This window comes from Ambystoma mexicanum, chromosome 1q (genome assembly GCF_040938575.1).
Source record: "Ambystoma mexicanum isolate Mex_15411 chromosome 1q, UKY_AmexF1_1, whole genome shotgun sequence".
NCBI classification, from domain to species: Eukaryota; Metazoa; Chordata; class Amphibia; order Caudata; family Ambystomatidae; genus Ambystoma; species Ambystoma mexicanum.
In genome coordinates this window covers 240,306,782-240,325,646 of record NC_090922.1, presented here as the reverse complement: position 1 = coordinate 240,325,646, position 18,865 = coordinate 240,306,782, and the positions used below count along the sequence as shown (strand labels likewise).

Sequence of the window (18,865 nt, the reverse complement as noted above, 5' to 3'; positions counted from 1 at the left end):
AAGTAGTTAGAAGAGTCCTCCCCCTACATGTACCTTTGGCTTGTGTCCAGTATAAGCAGACGGAAAATGTTTATACATTTGTATGTGAGCTGCAAGGATAGTTCAGAGCTCACTTTCAACCAAAGTTACCTTGCAACTTGCAATAGATTGCAGCCTGTGTGATTTGTAATGGCAATTGCAAATGAATATCCATTTTGTTCATTGCAACCTAGCACTTCGGCATTTTGTGAAGCCTTGCTCTTTGACCAACACTGATTTTGCATATGCACCATACTTCTGTACATTTGATTCAGGATTGTTACGCTGTTCTTTTCTGTCTTGTATGTTTTAAATAAGCATGATATGTTGATTAAAATGAAGAGAAATGAAAACGTGAGGCCATTTAAAATGGTATTTTATGAATTTTTTATAATGTGTTTTTCAAGTTTGGAAGTAGATTAATTTAAACTATTCAGCTTTAGCCGAATAATACCTATGCTGTTGGGCACACACTTAGTTAAAACCACAGCACACCACCTCTTGTGGTCTGTAGGTTCTGTGTACTAGTGGGGCTCCAGTAGTAATGCTAATTAGAGAAACAGTGGTGCAAGCCACAGGAATGATGGAAAAACATCCAGGGTGAGCATTAGGAGAGGCTTAAACTCCACCTCCTCCTTCCTTTGGCCTGTTGACTATCATTGCCTATAGGTCTGTCTAGGATGTGCACAACAAGCCTCATGCATTTTTACTTTACCCCACCACCAGCTGCGCAGTGAGAAGGAAGCACATATGAAAATGTCTGTGATTGACCCCAGCATGGATCAGCAGCCGATGTACATCAACAAGCACAGAAGGTAAGTGGTATGGTTGTCTGTGACTTCAGAATGCAGTAGGAGAAATTCTGAACTTGTGGGGTATTTAACTGTTCTTTGAGCTATATTGCGATCCTTTCAGTTTCTTTAGTGGTTCTCAATCTCCTGGTCTGACCAGGGGTCTGTAATGTTAGTGGGGTCTGCCTCAGGATGGCCACTGCTAATGGAGCATCATTTTTCTCTTTTTTATAGTTCTCAGCTTTAGTGATTTACATGTCTTTTTTCCTTTGATATGATTCAACTGATGGTGTTTAGCCTGTCTGTCCGATCGATCATTCTTTTTGATGTGGACCCAGTGAAATGGATTGCCCATCCTTCATAGAGTTGTAGTCTGTGTTCAGTTTTGCTCCTGCTCGCTGCCTTGCTGCTCCATCCCCAGAGCAGTCATTTTTTCTATACCGCTTTAGTACTGTTGTATGCCATACTGTGAGATTCCAGCGATTGCCAGATGAGCGTTGTCGTGGCTCGGCTGTGTGAAAGTGGAACCAGAATAGATGCTGTGGACCCATGTAAGAACTGGTTTGGACTCATCGCCAAAGCGAATGTGGGCTGTTTTGTTAATCTTTGTCTAAGAACCAGCAGCTCTCAAAGAGCAGAAAAGAAAGTGACCCAAGCGTGATAGAACCTGGTAGCATAAACATGACTGCCTCATACAATGTTCAATAGCTGTTAAGAATTCCATAAGCAGAAAAGAGGATGCAGTCCAAAGACAAAGCCCTATGTGCTTTTCCCTGCAGTTACTCTGTATGAGATTGATGAAATATCAGAACCATGGCATTCTCGGCACAAAAGATGAATACGGGTTGAATGAAGATGCTCCAGTTTATCCCTGCTCTGCACCATCTGATAGGCCCTCTCTTTTGCATGCCCACAGCATGCAGCTTCAACTAAGATGGTCTGTTTGTATAACACAGGGAGGGAATACTTGAGTCTTCTGTGTGGCTTAGGCACTGCTTCAACTAAAACTCCCAAGACCCTGGATAAAAAGTTCTAGGGGCCTCTCTGACAAACATGCTATGGGTGTGGACTTTCAGTGTGCTCCTTGGTCCATGTGGTGCAGAGCTGTGATGAAGTGGTTAGCTTTTTGGTGTGGTGTCAGACTGCTTAAGGAGTAGGTCCTCAACATTAGCATCCCAATACCTGAGATGTTTGTACTGGGCGATGTGGGCGACATCCTACATAAGGTTTGGCTGTGACTGGTGACTGCTGTAATACAGATCTGGAAATCATTCATATAAACTTCACTATAGGATTGGGCCGAGGCATTCAGTCAAACCTAGGTTATGGACAGATTCCAAACAGTTGGGAGGAAGTAGGTTGAGGTCAGTGGTAGAGGGAGGAGCGTTGCGCGTATGTTGATCATAGGGTGTGAGGGATGGGGGGTAAACATTGTTGTCTGTTTCAGGCCATCTGCTGGTTTTTTTATGCAATAGTTAACACTTAAGAAAAAGCACCACACTCAAGTCGCTCTTTAGAATGTTTAGCCTTATCGTTATGCTGTTTTACCACAGTGCATTGTCTTTCGAAGTATTCTTTTAACTATGTTGGCCAGTAATGTAGGAGGTTTAAGTGGAGTTTGACACAATGAGGAAACTAATGCTTGAAGTCTGGGCGTTCTTTGACATGACCTCTGGCTTTTTGTAAGTGAACCCTTTTCACCTTTATACATGATTTTAATGTGTGCTTCATGAAATGGTGCTCAAGAGGGAAAGGGAAGAATCTGCTTTATAAACTCTAGGTTATAAGGTTTTGTTGTACACATTGATACTGAACCGCGCCTACAAACACTTGTATACAGGCACGTTATAAATGCCACATCATATCATATACTGGACTCTTCAAAGCAGAAAAAATGTATTGCAAACATCGATATAAATAAAAATGTAAATGTTCATTTGTTCAAAATGTTTAATCTCCAAAAGTTCGTCACCGATTGCTTTGAAATTTTGACACAACGTTGCATTCGAATAGGCGCTTTATTATATACCTAGTATACATAGATGTCATACCTTTGACAGGTAAAAACATGCTTTTTCTGAAAAACAGCACCATCTGTTGGACGTAAAAGCAATACACGCTATTTTACGATTCCATTTCAATGCTCAAATACGTGCCGAGGAAGCAGCAGAGAGACGTGCAGCCAGACTTTAGGATGCACGGTTGCGAGCACGGCAATCGCGGTCTGCAGCTTCAGATCTGCTTCCTTCTCAACAGCATGAACGCGACAGGCTGAGAGTGGCTGAAAGACGTCAACGAGCAACAGCAGATCAGCGTCAAACACGACTCCGTGCTCAGCAATCACGCGATTACAATCACCTTGCATTCCGGTACAACCCAGCTGATGATTATAGTTTGAGCCAGCATGGTCTCCTCGGCACCTTAACTGAAGTGTGTCCTTATTGCAAGGCTCTGAAATTTAATGGAGCAACGAAAGGAATGTGTTGCGCCGCAGGGAAAATTAAACTGCCTCAACTTGGAGAACCGCCAGAGCCATTAAAAACTACCCACAAGCTTTGTCAAATTAAACATATTAGAAACGTGCGCCTTCTCTTCTTTTTTTTTTCCATTTAACCAGACTGAGCCACAGCAACGCGTGGCCGGGGACAGCTAGTATTGTATAAAAACTGAAACCTTCAATCCTTAAAATGTGGATTATTATACATCTTTCAACATTTAACATATAAAAATGCTCCTCTTCTATGGCAAAATTGCATACCTTTACACTAACTACATGGTTTGAAATTGAGCGTAGCTGGGAGCTATTTAGCTACTACTTGTAGCCTAGAAGAGCCTGGCTAGCTTGACACCAACTGCAACCAGGAGCCATTTTTAGCTCCCTCAGTCAACTGATGCAGAACAAACACGCCTATGCGAATTTAACTCTGCATTTGGAACAATCTATAAATAACAATATAAGGATCTATACAATATTTAAAGCATAATGGGTGATAAATAATGGACAGAATTACATGTGTGCATCTTATGCTGAAGTTAGATTTGCGGAACTCTATGTACTAGCTCCTTGTCCTGCAATGGTCGTTCCTGGGCACTGTTAGGACAGATTGTATGTAGTATCCCTGTGGGAGACTGCACCAGCCTTGTAATCTTGGCAATAGGTAACCCAACCTTTGGTAATAGGCCTGTACTACACAAGTTGGTAGTGACTGAGCAGCCAGGCTTATCTCAAGAGGGGCAATGTGAGCTGTAGGGTTGTAACATAGAGATTCACAGTGACCGGTATTCAAATAATACTTATACTCAAGGTTTCTTATTAAAATAATTATTTATTAAACAGTTTTAAAATTAGCTGCCTTTAGAAAGGGACAATTGGCAACAATAAAATACACTTCAAAAATAAAACTCCTTCAGTTTCCAAGGTAAATACGTTTCTCCAAAGAGGTAAGTACTTTACAATCCCTAATGAAATATAGGTTAACCCTTTCCCAGCTATGCAAGTAATTTATGTATGACTTTTTGAGGGACAGATAAATCCAGTCGGAGGGTAAGAAGAGTCTACGGGGAGCCAGGACAGCCAATGTCAATTGAGCAAAGTCCAGGAAAGCTGTGACACTTTTTGAAGATAGCACAAAAGTCCTGCACAATGAGTTTTGTAGTAAAAAAAAATCACTGTTGCTCCAATAGCTGGGAAGCTTGTGAAAAGCAAAGATGCAAGTAACTCTAGAAAGGGCAGCCAATGCAAGTCTCAAGTGAGAGCAAACAAGCTACACACAACCAGAGTTAAGTACCTCTAGTTGCACAGTACCTTGAGTCTGAAGAAAAGGTTCCAGCTGGCTTCTGTTCTTGTTGTAGTCCTGCAGATACTGTTGTTCCTGGGCCTCAGTCATGGGGATAAGATGGAGGACGTCTTTGGACTCCTGCACTACGGTTTGTGGGTCGGCTGCAGCAATAGGCCCACTTCAGACCAGCAGCACTTCACGGTTTTGACTACTCTCAAATAGCATCACCACGCTTCTTGGACACTTGTGGGCTCCCCTTGATTCTGGGGTCCAGCACTTCTGTTGAGGTGGCTCAGGCTTGGGTAGTCCTGCTTCGAAGGGAGTCCCGAGGATCTTTCCTGGAGTTCGAGACAGCTTAAAAACGATGCACTCAATTCTGTTGTTCCTGTCCCCTGTCACTCGGTTCCAGCAGCAGCAAATAAGTACAGCCAGCAGGGAGGAGGAGGAGAGGTGGTGGGGGGGGAGGGTTCCATTGAAGTTAGTCTTGGGGTTAGCTGGTCCCACCAACCCAAGGGAAGAAGTCGTTCTTTCTGGGCTTCTCTAGTCTATTTGAAATTTGGAGCTGAAGCACTGCAGCAGGGCTTCACAGAGCAAACCAACGGTCCAGGAGGGTGCAGCAGGCTTCTCTTCCAGTTTCTTCTTCAGTTCCTTCGTCCAGTGGTCGACTCTGCCTTCCTTGCAAAAGACCTTGCCTTTTATGCAAGTTTCTTATCCATTTGCAGCCTAGCTATCACTCACGCAGGAGGGTGGCTTTCCTCCAAGGACAGCCAGCCAATCCCATCTGGGTGCATTCCTGTAACCAAGGAGACAAGGCACAGGGAGTTTCGGGAACCTCCCTTGCTTCCTGCCCTGCCAGGCATGCTGGAGCCAGAGGCGGGCTTCACCAGTGAATTATGCCAAAGACAAAACGAACAAAGGGGCCAAATCTGGCTTGGCGCACAGAGGAAATCTCAAGAAAGACCTTACAACCAAGAAAGGGCGAGAAAAGAAGACTAGGGCCATTTTGACAAAATGGGCACCCATGGGTGCAATACTGCAGCTGAGGATTCAGCCTGTGGTAAAAACACACAATGGTAGGAAAAGTAAATCACTGCCACCAGCCATTAAATGTAGTAAGGATAACATACAAATGTTACATGAGAAGGTAGACAAAGGGGATGCCAAGTAACCCCTGGCACTCCACATAAGCTGGTGTGTTTTGGGTCTACAAAGAGAAAAAGGTAAGTAAAGTCAATTTCACTTTACTACTCTTGGAAACAGTAGTTTATCCAAGAAAAGGTATTTAAACCTCAGCAGAAATCCAAGTGACACACAGCACTGAGGGTGCTGTGTGTCACAATACAAACCGATGATGACTATAGCGTTAAACTCCAAAACCAAATGAAACAGGGTTCATATCAGAGAAAAATACATGAGAGTGGGGAAAAAGGTCTCTCTCTCCAGGATAAAAATTAAAAGTCCTAAAGTCCAGCGAGAATTCTCCCTAAGAGTCACTTGTTAATGGCTATCCATGGGCTGCTTTTAGCTCCTGCTTATCTAATCTTAATTTCGATCTCTATAACAAACCACCCTGTCCACCCCATTCCTCTGGACCTGATATTTGTACGAAGTACAATATTCCAAAGACCACATTTCAATAAACTGTTTAATCCAGAAGTAAGAGTCAGTCTGCTCAGAGACCAGAACCCTTCCACCTTTTGTGGGAATCAACACACTTTGCAACTTTAAATTCTGCCTTTTTAAGCCTACGTCTTGTTCGGTGGAAATAGTCATCCTGTCTGTTAGGGGAGTAGCAGCTGACTGTTCTCAGCGGCTTGTCTTGCTAAAAGTTTGGTTGTGAGATGTCTGCTGGCTGACCCTTGTGGAGTGGAGCTTTACTCACACCTAGAGTCTAATCACATTCATGCCTGGCCATTAAGGAGATTCGAAGTAGTGCAGCAAGTGAAGATATCTTCAATAAAAATGTCAAAGGTTTGGTATCTAGAATGACACTAAAGAATGCTCCTTGCTTTTCTATCCGTCACACCCCGTGCTTCCCCAACTTATGGCAGACCCCACCACCCACTTTAGGATTCATTCATCATAGGAGGTAGGCTCTGTCCCTTCTTGCCTTTTCCACCAATCGCATGGCAGTGTGTTCCTTAAAGTCTGTTAATCATACTTAATCTGCATTGTTGGCCCACAAACTAAACCGATGCCTACTCTCAAGCCGCGGATACTGTCTTCCCATGTCTGTTTTTGGCATCCCTTCAAGACGTGGACCAATCAGGGTGGCTCTTCTGAGCTTATCTGCACCTATACCGCGCTCCAGGTTAAAGGGGATGTCATCCAAAACAGCTCCTAGCCCCCACCCTTTGTATTCTTTCATCACTCTGAATGCAATTCAGTCCCTCCAAAAAAAGTCTTTGTTCATCCAATTGAAATGCACAGAATCTTCCCCAATGTAATTTCGGAGTGTGTTTGCAGTCTGTCAGTTTTCACTTTCTCCTCCCAGCCTCATCCTTTGAACACGGACCCCCAAACCAGACTACATCAAGTTTCTTGGCATCGCCAGTGGCCAGGAGACACTTCAAACAAAACTGTAATGCTCAGAAAACCGCTAGGGCCAAGTCGCTTCAAGCTGCTTATCGAACCATTCATAGTGGCTGCTGAAACAAATGTAGCATTAAGCCTGCTTATGCACAGTGGGGTTTACAATTATGATCTAGAGTGAATACCAACTCCTGGGTGTCGGGCATCACCCAATAGACAGGCGCCTACTGCTGGAGAACAAGGTCTTAAGTATTCACTGCATAATTTCCACATGAGATGCAAGTGTAACCTTTTGGCCATTATGTATGATTCATTATATTTAAATTGTCGTAGGTGTCCTAATTCTTCTTTATTAACATGCTCACTTAATCAAAGTTAATGTCACATATGCATGTTTGTAAGGTACCAATTGGCCTGGGGAGCCATACATTGATCCTAGTAGCTCTTGGTTTCAAGCGAACAGGCTAAGGCTAGAAGCAGGGGCTAAATGGCTCACATCAATTTCAAACCCTGCACAGAGTATTTTTTCATGCTATATCATTATACTGAGCCTTTCCATTTACCCTGCTTAATGGAAAATAATTCAACACCCCTTACATTAGGTACTCTAAACCTGTTACATAAGGCCACAGTCAGCCCTAATGTCTTATTTTAATTATTTATTGTTACATTTGTATAGCGTTATCTAGGTGCTTAGACTTAATATTACAGTTACCGAAATTACACTTAAGGTTGTGATTACAGAATAGGTCAGCTGCATTTGACGATAGGCACATGAACATCCCTCTGATGTGCAAAAGCAGGGCAAGTAGGTAGGTAGATGTGCACAGTCTTATAAAAGCCTCACCTCGTGTTGTGGGGTGCCATAGCGCATGTGCAAAGGACATAAAAGGCAGGTATGTACAGTCTGGTAAAGCCGCGCCTCATGTTACAAGGGGCTACATCAGATGTGCAAGCAAGAGACCATAATAGGTGCGTGTACATAGTCTGGCATCATGGAGTATAAGTCAAATTGAAGGTGTAGGTGGGAAATGCACATCAAAGTGCAGGGTCTAATGTCAATCGATGGGTTCAGGAACAGCAATTCATATTGGCGATCCGAAGACAGCCAATGGGTGAAGGATGTCAGCACACCCCCAAACAGTTCCACAGTAAGTCAGTGCGTTCCAGAGCAATCGGTGCAGGTCGGACAAAGCACACCACAGCAAACTATCAATGTCAGTTAGTGGGTGAATGTAGGATTTCAAAGCAGGATTCATGGCTCCAGTCTGGAAACCTGATCTCGTAGACTGAGGCACTAGAGCAGGAAAGCAGGAGCCATGAGCAAGGGGTTGAAGAATGACTGAGTTGAGAAGATAGAGTAAAATCTCATAGGGACAGATGCCTCAAGCCGGGTACAGTGTCTGAAACGGTAAGGAAGGAACTCAAGGGTGCCAAATGAGTATGGACTGCAGCAATACGGCTATGCCGAGGGCAGGCTCAGATGGGATAAAATATCTCAGATGGGGCCAGTCTCACTTATCGGTTCCCTTCCAAACCCAGGTTTTATGCGGGACATAGCATACAAATGGCTTCAGGAGGCATGAAAATGGCAAAATGGAAGAATGGACAGGCCCCTTCCTTGCTGTGCCAGGGGCTGTCTTGTAGGCAGTTTGTCAAAAAAAGCAGAACGAGGAGGAATCGAAAAGCAGTTTGTCACCAAGCTGGAGGCCCCCGTTCCCCGTCGGCTCCACCGCCCAGGCCCAAGCTGGAATCGGGCCTCATGGTAGTGGAGGTGGAGAGGAGGTGCCAGGCATGATCTTGAGTGTGCCTCGAGAGTGTCTTCATTAGATTTATAATAAAAGCTCACTTGGATGAAAAAGGGGAACCTTTTGGTTTGTGGTGTTGAGCCAACTAGTAATATTCTGAGGTGGAAAAGGGACTTGGACAGGGCGTGTCAGTAATACTTTCCGAGTGTGACATCCATTGTACCTGTGGTCCTTCATGCGTCAAGGTCTCTCAGATTGTTTTTATTCCGCCATCATAGTCTGACGCAAGTTGCAGAGTTCCTTCTTTCTGGCTAACGTCTTTAATTATACAAGTTTTAAAAGTTTGATTTCTTTCTATCCTTCCGTTTGCCGTACCACCGTAAGATTTACGGCTTTCAAGGACGGATTCATCATCGACTAATTGCACAGTCTCGACGAACAGGACTGCGGCCTACTTGGGCCTCAGCTCTTCACAATAGGGAGGCGTGTGGGGGGTCATAACTTACTTTCCTTTAGAGAATGCCCTTTTTCCCTATTTTACCTCTTCCAAAGCCGTAAATCTTCCATCGCCAGACTGCCACCTTTCCGTATTACGGAAAACACACCCATTACATTTTGCCCTTCCTGTAACAGGAAGTTTCCCTGGAAGGACTTGCACAAGGCATGTAACCTGTGTCCCCAGGGACCACCCTGAAAAACATTGCAAGTTTGGCAAACTTTTTTGGCCCAAGATCCTAAAGGTCTGCAAGACTAAGCTTTGGGCCCTTCACACAATGCAGGCCAAAGCCACTATGGAAGTAGAGGTAGCGTCCAGCGTGACGCCCAGGGTGTTCTGGAGCTGATAGTTTCCAGTGGGAAGGCAGCACGGCAGGCGGCCTGCCCTGCTACGGCGACACCTGCTGGCTCGGGCACCCACAAAGCACACCCCTCACAGTCGACCGCTTCGTTGACCGTTAAGCCACACGCAGTGTCGGGGGGGGGGGGGGCTGAAAAATCCCTGTCCTCTGGGCCATCGTTATCGCGTTTGCCACATGACAGGCCCACAAAACAGACGTCAGTCTGTTTCTGACAGCGCAAATAAACCTGGCAAACCCTCGGGAACCAGCAAACGTGTGTCGAAAGATGCTTCGGCCCTTTCCAATAGCTCGAAAATCATGGAGCTTATTCAAAAACATGTTCCATACACTCTCCTTAAGTCCAAGGTGTCAAATTCAAAATGTTCAACACCCCTATTCTCGAAATACCCTATTTCAAAGTCTAAGGTGCCCTCTTGCTATAGTGACACCCTTCCATGCAGCACAAACAACCCTCTACATCAGAGTATCTCTACCCTTGTTCCCACAGGTTTTCCAAGCTCCACCCAATGGACGCTTGAAACATTTGTCAAAATAATGCGAAGAATGTCATGCTTTGTAGACTTTTTGATAGTTGCCCTGATCATCTTTCCAACCTCCAAGGGCCCTCACAAGGGGAGGCAGCTAAATACCAAGCTGCTGCCAAAAAACCATGACTAGACACTGCCCAGTCAAGCACTTGGCAGGACATTTCCCAGGATCTATATTGCATTGACACTTCAAGCTCTCAAGATCCTTTTTCACTAGTAGACCAAGGGGACCTTTATGACATTATGAAGACTATGACGTCTACATTATACAATCTCCAGACCACCATGACCTGTGGCTGACTCCCCTGTGGATAATCATCTGTAGTATAATGGGCTCCTCCTAAAGGCTGTTGAACATTTCAAGATCGATACACAAGAGGCACAAGTGGACAAAGACTTTGTAAAGACATCCTTGGGGATTAAAAGTCTGCATCACAGTTTATACCATTCCTGCAGGCCATCCTGAGGTGCATTTAGCCCCAACCTTACAAGGGCAGTTAACCCCCATACTGAAAAAATGAGCAGGCCAGCCCTCTCTAATTCCTTCTAAATCGGGTCAATTAAAGCCTGACTCTTGTGACTACCACAAGAAAGAGGGCAGACATGCCCTTAGCCTCTGCTGAAGCCCCTCCTGATAAGGAGAGCAAAAAGATATATACACTGGGCAGGAAAGTAGCTTCCTTACCAAGTATGAATAGCTAATAACGCCACTTTCTTGGCGAATTACAAATGACATAAATGGGACGAGATGCTACAGCAAATTGACTGTCCCAGAGCCTTTTAAAACACAGCTCCTGAAAACCGTGGTTGAAGGGGAAACTGGTTGCCAACTGCATCCTGAAAAAAAATCAGAATGCAGCATATAATGGAGTCTGCGTAGTAGCAGAGGGTACTCTTATTAAGCGCCATGCATGGTTAAGACACTCTGGCTTTAAGCTGGAAATTCAAGCTACGCTACTCAATATGCCAATCGAACCAAGTGCCTTATTTGGGAAAGCAGTCGATGACACACTAAAAAGTGCTAAAGAAGAGTATGACAGCTTAACTAAAATACCCCCTGACCCTGAATACCTGTCAAAACACCCGACCCCAGAGAGCCTGGTGGTTCAAGCGGCAACTTCATCCAGCAGTAGGACTGCTTACCCTACTGTCCCACAGGACAGGGATGACAAAAGGTACGACTCTATGGCAAAGAAAGTCTTCTCTGCCTGTAGTATGGCGTTGAAGTCCATCAACGCCACCTGCACGCTCGCCAGGTTCAGTCACACATTATGGGAGTGTGCTTCATCAGCGGCTGACTGCATACCCGATGTAGAGGAGAAGGAAGCCTTCCTTAACATCATTCAAGATGGCAAAGATGCCATGTGCGAGTCTCTTCAAACTAGCATCGATTCCGCTGACAGTATCAGCAGGGCCATGGCGGCTAGTACAACAATCCGCAGGCATGCGTGGTTGCGAAAGTCTGGCTTTGCTCCAGATGTACAGGCCAGACTTTTGCATATGCCCTTTGACGGCTCTTCGTTATACGGAAAAAAGGCTGATGACAGTCTGGAAAAGTTAGACTTCTAAAGCAGCAGCAAAATCCTTAGGAGCTGCTATCCGCCAAACTCCTTTTCGCCCCTCAGGAACCCCTGGGAGAGGAAAGTCCTTTCGCTATTATTCCACATTCGGAAAAGGCAGAGGACAGCCGGCTCAAAGAGGCCAAAGAAGATCCACCCGAGGTGTACGGGTCAAAGGTAGTAAGACCGCAGCAGCAGCAGGTGCCTCTTTACCCTCGGCATCTGCATCAGCCGCCTCCAAACCACTCTGAGGCCTTCACACACAAGACACCTGTAGGGGGCAGGTTGACTCACCATCTGACGGAATGGCAGGCTATAACGTCAGATGCTTGGGGTTTGGAGACAGTTGCCCAAGGTTACTGCCAAGGTTTCTACACATCCCTCAGTCATCCACCGGGGATCAGCTCCCTAAAAGTTCCAGATCCGCTCCTCTTGCAGGAAATTATGGACCTGCTAGAGAAAGGTGCCATAGAACCGGTACCTGTAGTGGACCGAACAAGGGCTGGTACTTCCCCTACTTTCTCATACCAAAGAAGGACGGAGGACTGAGACCCATCCTGGATTTACGAGAATTGAACAAGTTCCTCAGGCCCTCCAGCTCCAGGACTGGCTGGTATCTCTGGACCTTCAGGATGCTTATTTCCATGTGCCAATCCATCTCAAGCACAGGAAATACCTGAGGTTTGCAATTGGCAACTCTCATTATCAATTTCGAGTTCTGCCATTTGGGCTGACCTCCGCCCCGAGGGTCTTCACCAAGCTGATGTCTGTAATGGCGGCGAGTCTAAGGAGGGAAGGGATCCACGTCTATCCCTACCTGGACGATTGGCTAATCAGGGCCTTATCTTCGGAACAGGCCCGGACCCAGCTATATTATGTCTGCCACTTCCTTCACAGACTGGGCTTCTCCCTCAATTTAAAGTCGTCACAGATGATACCATCTCAGAGACTCTAGTTCATTGGAGCGGTCCTGGACACTTCCCTGGGAAAAGCCTCGCCACCAGAGGTGAGGGCTCAAGATATTCTACAGATGGTCACCAAGTTTCAGAATGCCCAGCGTCTCCCAGCCTTCACCTTTTTGAGGTTGCTAGGCCTCATGGCATCCTGCATCTTCCTTGTGCCAGAGGCTCGCCTGAGAATGAGATCTCTTCAGTGGGCACTGTGAAGTCAGTGGTCGCAATTCTCAGGGAGAATGACAGATCTCCTCCGGATTCCGGACAAGGTAGCCCGTGACCTTCAATGGTGGGCCTATCCAGAGAACATCTTGAAAGGAGAACTGTTTTGGCAACCATGGCCGGAGATAACAGTAGTCACAGACGCCTCACTCACGGGGTGGGGAGCCCATGCCAACGATTTGACCATCAGCGGTCGTTGGTCTCCATCGGAGTCCAGACTACTGAAAGGAAGCGCCCCCAACTTCAGCACGATCCTCCCCGCAATGAGAGACAATAAGGGACTCTCCCGTAGTGGGAATAAGGCCAAGACAGAGTGCGGGTGAGCGTAAGTGGGAGTTTATCCAAAAATAAGGCATGCAAAGAACTCTGCAACCTACGAGAGCGCTCTGTCTGACAATAGCAAAGACAGGCGTATTTCTAATACAAAAAACGTCATCAGAACCTACACACTATAGGGGGCACAAGTTAATTGGGATTGGGTGGCGTCGACTAACTATAGGTGTTGCTGCAGCGCGGTTGGTCTTTGGCGCGAGGACGTCACTGGTCAGCCTCGAGGGTTGGGTTGGGCCTGGCAGGCCAGCTTGAGGTCATCCGAGCGGTGTTGGTATGCTGGGGCAGCCTGTGACAAAGATGAATACCTCTCCTGACTCGTTTGCCCTAGGCCATGCACACTGCAGTTATTCAAGAAACGACATCTAAGTCCATCAATAAATCGCTCCGCAGTTTGTCTTATACAATAAACGCAACGCATGAGGAATGCACCTCTTGAGAGGTCCGGTGACTGTCGGTTAGGGTGAGATTTACCTGTGTCCTATTGACCGGTATTCTAGGTCGAGGGGCTGAGTTTTGGGGCCTGAGACGACTGGTACATGCCTGTCTGCCGCGTTAGAAGTTATTATACAAATGGGTCTCTGTGTCTTGTCCCAGTGATGGGGGTCGTTCTTGGGGTGGTCTAGGGGGGAGGGTTGTGGACTTTACGAGAGGGTGCTGGTAGATCAGAGGATTCAAAACTTGGGTTTATTACCGTGCTGTAAATAACCCAGGTGGTGGGCTGTGGCCTTGGGTGCGGTACCGGGGCCTCTGACTCTCTGAAGCGGCTCCAGCTTGGTTGGGGGAGGTGAGGGAGCGCGGCACAGGCCTTAGCTTCCTTATCTGACAGGCTTGGCCGGGTGGGAGGGAGAATGGCCTTGCATATACTCACAAAGGTTTTTTCCTCGTGCGTTGCTAACTTTTAAATGCAGAACTTTTATACTGTTCCGCCTTATTTTGATGTCATTTAAACACATATATATATTTTCATTTCGTTACACATTTCTTTAATACAGTCGGTTCCAGTACCTTTTCATTACCTAACATTATATTCACTACATTGTGTGCGTATTTGTATGTACATAAAAACGTTATACAAGGCATTACTAGGTTATGGCCTACAGAGATTGATGCTCGCCGCTTTGGGTGGTTAAGAAAGCATATATGAGTTCAGGTTTCTACATACTATTGAAAAAACACTTATACAGTTAGAGGTTACACGTTTGGTTAACATCTTTCTCTGTGGTTATAGCAGCACTAGTACAGACCTGGAGTGATATCATATAACGTTACATTTTTGTGGTTTATTCACAGTTTACAGGACTTGTTTAAACAGAGGTAGTTCGTTAATACTAATACTTGAATTATTTTCTACTTTCTTCAGATAGTGATGCGTCAGCTCTTTCCCCGTCACCCCGGCCTTGCGGACCGGGTCATGCGAGGAGCAATATTACATTGTGAATGGGAGAAGGTTACAGTGTTGGCATCTCGGGTTTAGCTCATATCTGACTTTCTCATGGGAACGCGCTCGCAGCGGATCCACCAGGGCTGCTGTGGCGGCAGAGATGCATGAAAGGCCCTCCAAAGGTGGGGGCCTCGTTACAGTGTGCTGAACTCACGCCATGCTTGCTGGACAAGATGGCTTCTAGGCCTAACTGAATTTTGGTAAATGCATGGAAAGGATATGTGTGGGCAATGTCGTCGGCGGGTGAACCCTCCTCCACCTGGGCCCGGGTGGCATGAGGGGACGCCCACCGAGTCATGGTCCTCACCTGGGGAGAAGACTGTAGGTGAGGAGGGCCTCGCGGCCAGTCCTCCCCTACATTTCCCCCCTTTCGTTACTAAAGTAACGAATTCTTTAGCTCTTCCAACCTTCTACATTCCTGCTCCTCTATCACTGCGTCATCCCATGCAGGTGTTCCTTTTCTAGGCATCCATGCTCTGCATACCCCTCTCAAGCTCTCACCTCTTCTGGCATACTCATCTGGGGTACAGGTTAAATATATACAGTCACCCGTCTCTTCCAAGTCCACCCAGACCTCCTCATACCATTCTAGTTCCACATCTCGGGGTTCTTTGATAGTGGTGTGCCATAGTTTGTCTACTATGTACTTATCACGGCACATAGGCACTAACTGGTATCTGGGAGTATTATCCGGTCCTGTCTGTACATGTACTTCTTGTGTCGCCTTAATTGTACCACCTGAGTTGCCCATTGTCACCATCATCATCGCACCGTTAGGGACTGCGTTAGCACAACATCGAAGGCCCACCTGGCACAAGCAGAACACCACGAGGAGGACCACCGCAACCGGTATCAATAATTTCATCGTCATTCCAAGCCAGGAGGGAACCCAGGAGAAGATATTGTCGAACCATGAGCTGTCTTTAGCCCCACCTTCCAGCTTCATTTTCTCTCCCAGGTTATGGACTGCTTCAATGACGTGGGACAGGGACCCATTCTCTGCGTCTTCAGAAGGTACGAACGTGCAGCACGCACTTCCTATTTTTCGGCAAACACCTCCATCGATTGCTGTTAGTAGGTCCAGAACATACCTATTCTGCATGGTCATTAGTCGCAGAGCTCGTAATTCCACCTTTATTATGTTGAATCCTTCTTCAGTGTCATTGGCCAGCTGAATCAATTCCCACCGTGTGATCTGAAGCCATTTTGCATTTGCTCTTGCTTGGACACTTGAAACCAGTGAGGCAAAAAATGTTTCCACGGAGCTGAACAGGCGATACCTGTCTGGGATCTGTGCCAATAAATCGGATGACGCTTGTGATATATAGTTTGATGCTCGCTTGTTCCGTGATAGCTCCTCTTCTTTCCCTCCGGAGGACAGGACATAGAGGTGTGCTTCTGCAGTGGGAGACGTCTCGTCCTCGTTCATGTTTCCTTGCGTCTTTTTATTTTTGTCAACGTGGCTTTCTGGAATCACCATTAGGGCCGAATGCAAAGTGGCCATTGAGCAGCTGCCACTCCATGCCTGGGGAAGGTGCAAGTAAGCCTGATTCCCGCACACCCAGTATGTGTCCATTAGTGCTGCTGTTCCTTTTTTCATGTCTGGGATGGTGAGAGTTTTGTTACAGTTTTTGTTCGTTCCCATTGCCACTTTTCCTTCTCCCTTGAAACATAGTTCGTTTTGTATTTCACTTTGTAGCTTGAAGGGTTTCTCCATCGCTGTTACCCATGTTAGTTTAGAGATGTGTTCTTTCCATATTGGTAAGCACGTTTTTTCCATCCATCGCAGCTTGTCTGGTTGGACACCTCTCAGTGCTTCCGCTTTGCACAGTACTTCTTCATCTTTCCATTTGTTTTCTGAAAACAGCGTCCCTTGTATTGCAAAGAAAGGTTCTTTAGGACAGACCACTCCAGACGCTTTTGAATAGCACGTTTTGTTGTCCTGTATTATTTTGAAAGAGACATCGTGTGCTTGAAAGGTGTTCTTTATTCTACACAGTGTGAGATGAAGGAGACATTGGGCATCCACAATGGGCAATTCTCTTGGCAACAACACTTTGGGTGTACCTGATGCATGGGGGATGAGCGAACAGACATAGCAGCTTTCATTAGTTGTCTGTTTAGCTGTTGTACTCATATCTGCATACCATTTATTTGCTTGGTGGGGGTGTCGTGGGTCTTCCATCTTGTCTAATCCTAACCCATAATACTCATCATACCCCCTCCTGCTTGTCTCTCTTCTTCGCCTACTTCTCTCCCCCCTCCTATACCTTATAGTTCCGATAGATGTAATGATAGGCCCCCCTTTCTCATTCCCTCCCCCCTTTTCCACTTCTTCATGTAGGGACTTGTGTTCTGTCATTGTAATTACTTTTCCATTTTCCTCAATAAACAACAAGTCGCTGTTTTGTATCGGGGCGGGAAGGGTAGTGGGGCTGTTATATATTTCAGGTAGGGACATTGTGTCATTTTTCATACCTTTGTCTTTTGATCGTGACGGGGCATCAGTGGGTGGTGCAGTGTAGTAACCCCATACAAGGCGGGATCCATCCCAGATCAAAAAATCACCTTCTTTAATATTCATATTTGTAATTGAATTCGTGCCAGGGGCAAGGGTGGTGTTACTCCCCCCTCCCCCCTCGTTCATCTCAGTAGAGATGAACGCTATGACCCAATGTGTCATTAGGCAGAATATTGAGATGAAGAACACAATAACACACATTGATAAACCACATTCGTATGAATACGTTAATCTATCTACTAACATTTCTCTAAATCTAACAAATCTATTAGTTGCAGGCTGCCCATCCGATGCCATAGTGAATCCTGTTTGAGACATAAAAGTGCATTAAGTACACGCATGTAAACATTTAGAACGTTGTGAAAAATTTTTTTTTTTTTTTTTTTTTTCGGTAAAGTATGGGAGTGGGTGAGGGAGGGGGTATGTCCACAGACAAGGTAACTTTACAAATATTACTATCAGTACATTATTTCATACATAAAGAGAAAAGTTGAGAGAGAGAGAGAGAGAGAGAGAGAGAGAGAGAGAGAGAGAAAAAAAACTTCTCCAAAACCCAAAAAGAACCAGACAAAAACCTTCAAAAGTTGTAAAAAATTATATATATATATATGTGTATATACACATGTTCATTTCAGTGCGCATGTCGTGCGCCATTCGTGTTCAGTGTTCAACACTTAATGCACACAAAATTCCCATCATCCATTCTGCACAATTTCATTGTCCGCAGTTGTCTGTGCCTCGTCCTGTACCTCACCTTCCGCGGCGTTATAAGCTCTGCGTACGTCTGTCAAATGCACCCAGTATCGTAGGCCCTTTACCTTTACTGCTGTCGGTGTGCAAAACACTACCTCATAAGGGCCATGGAAACGTGGTGCATTCCACCTTCGCACAAAACTTCGGACATATATAAGGTCACCAGGCATTAGTTGTAATGGTTTTTCAGGCATTGTCTCTGTTTCTGTTGTGTTCCCCTCCTCTCTTGTAGAGGGGGGGGCTAGTTGCTTTGCAATTACGCGCGCTGCCCGTGTCAGTTTTCTCAAGTACTCTGTGAATTCCTCTCCTAATATCGCTGCGCTTCTGTGTGCATCAGAACGTTCACGGAGAGGTGAATGCGCTGTGTGCATCCTCCTTCCCGTGACGATCTCATGCGGGGACAAGTGGTGGTCTTTACTTGGCTGATTTCGTAACTCGAACAAGGCCAAAGGCAGGCAGTACATCCAGGTCTTTTTAAGGGAAAAACACAGTTTTGACAATCTGCTTTTTAACAGACCGTTCATTTTTTCCACTACGCCATTACTTTGAGGATGATAAATTGAACATAATTTGTGCTTTATTCCCAATAGGGTAGTCACTTCCTTGAATAGTTCATTAACAAAATGCGTGCCGTTATCTGAGCGAATAACTTCGCAAATCCCCCAGCGCGGGAACACTTCCCGCACTAGGAACTTCGCGGCGCCCTTCGCATCAGGGCGCGCACAGGGGCCTGCCTCCACCCATCTCGAAAATGGACATACAACCACAATCATGTAGCGAGCCCCGTTACATCTTTCTCCCATGTCTACATAATCAATGTGGAGCTCTCTG

The 18,865-nt window shown here is 45.8% G+C and overlaps 1 protein-coding gene across 1 annotated transcript in view; it reads left to right on the top strand.

Annotated features, from left to right (window-relative positions):
• Positions 1–18,865, top strand: part of PPP1R12C (protein phosphatase 1 regulatory subunit 12C) — a 1,339,157-nt gene that overhangs the window by 258,202 nt on the left and 1,062,090 nt on the right. The window contains exon 7 of the mRNA XM_069638043.1: positions 745–833. Within this exon, the coding sequence (XP_069494144.1) occupies positions 745–833 (89 nt within the window). The remainder of the gene's footprint in view (positions 1–744; positions 834–18,865) is intronic.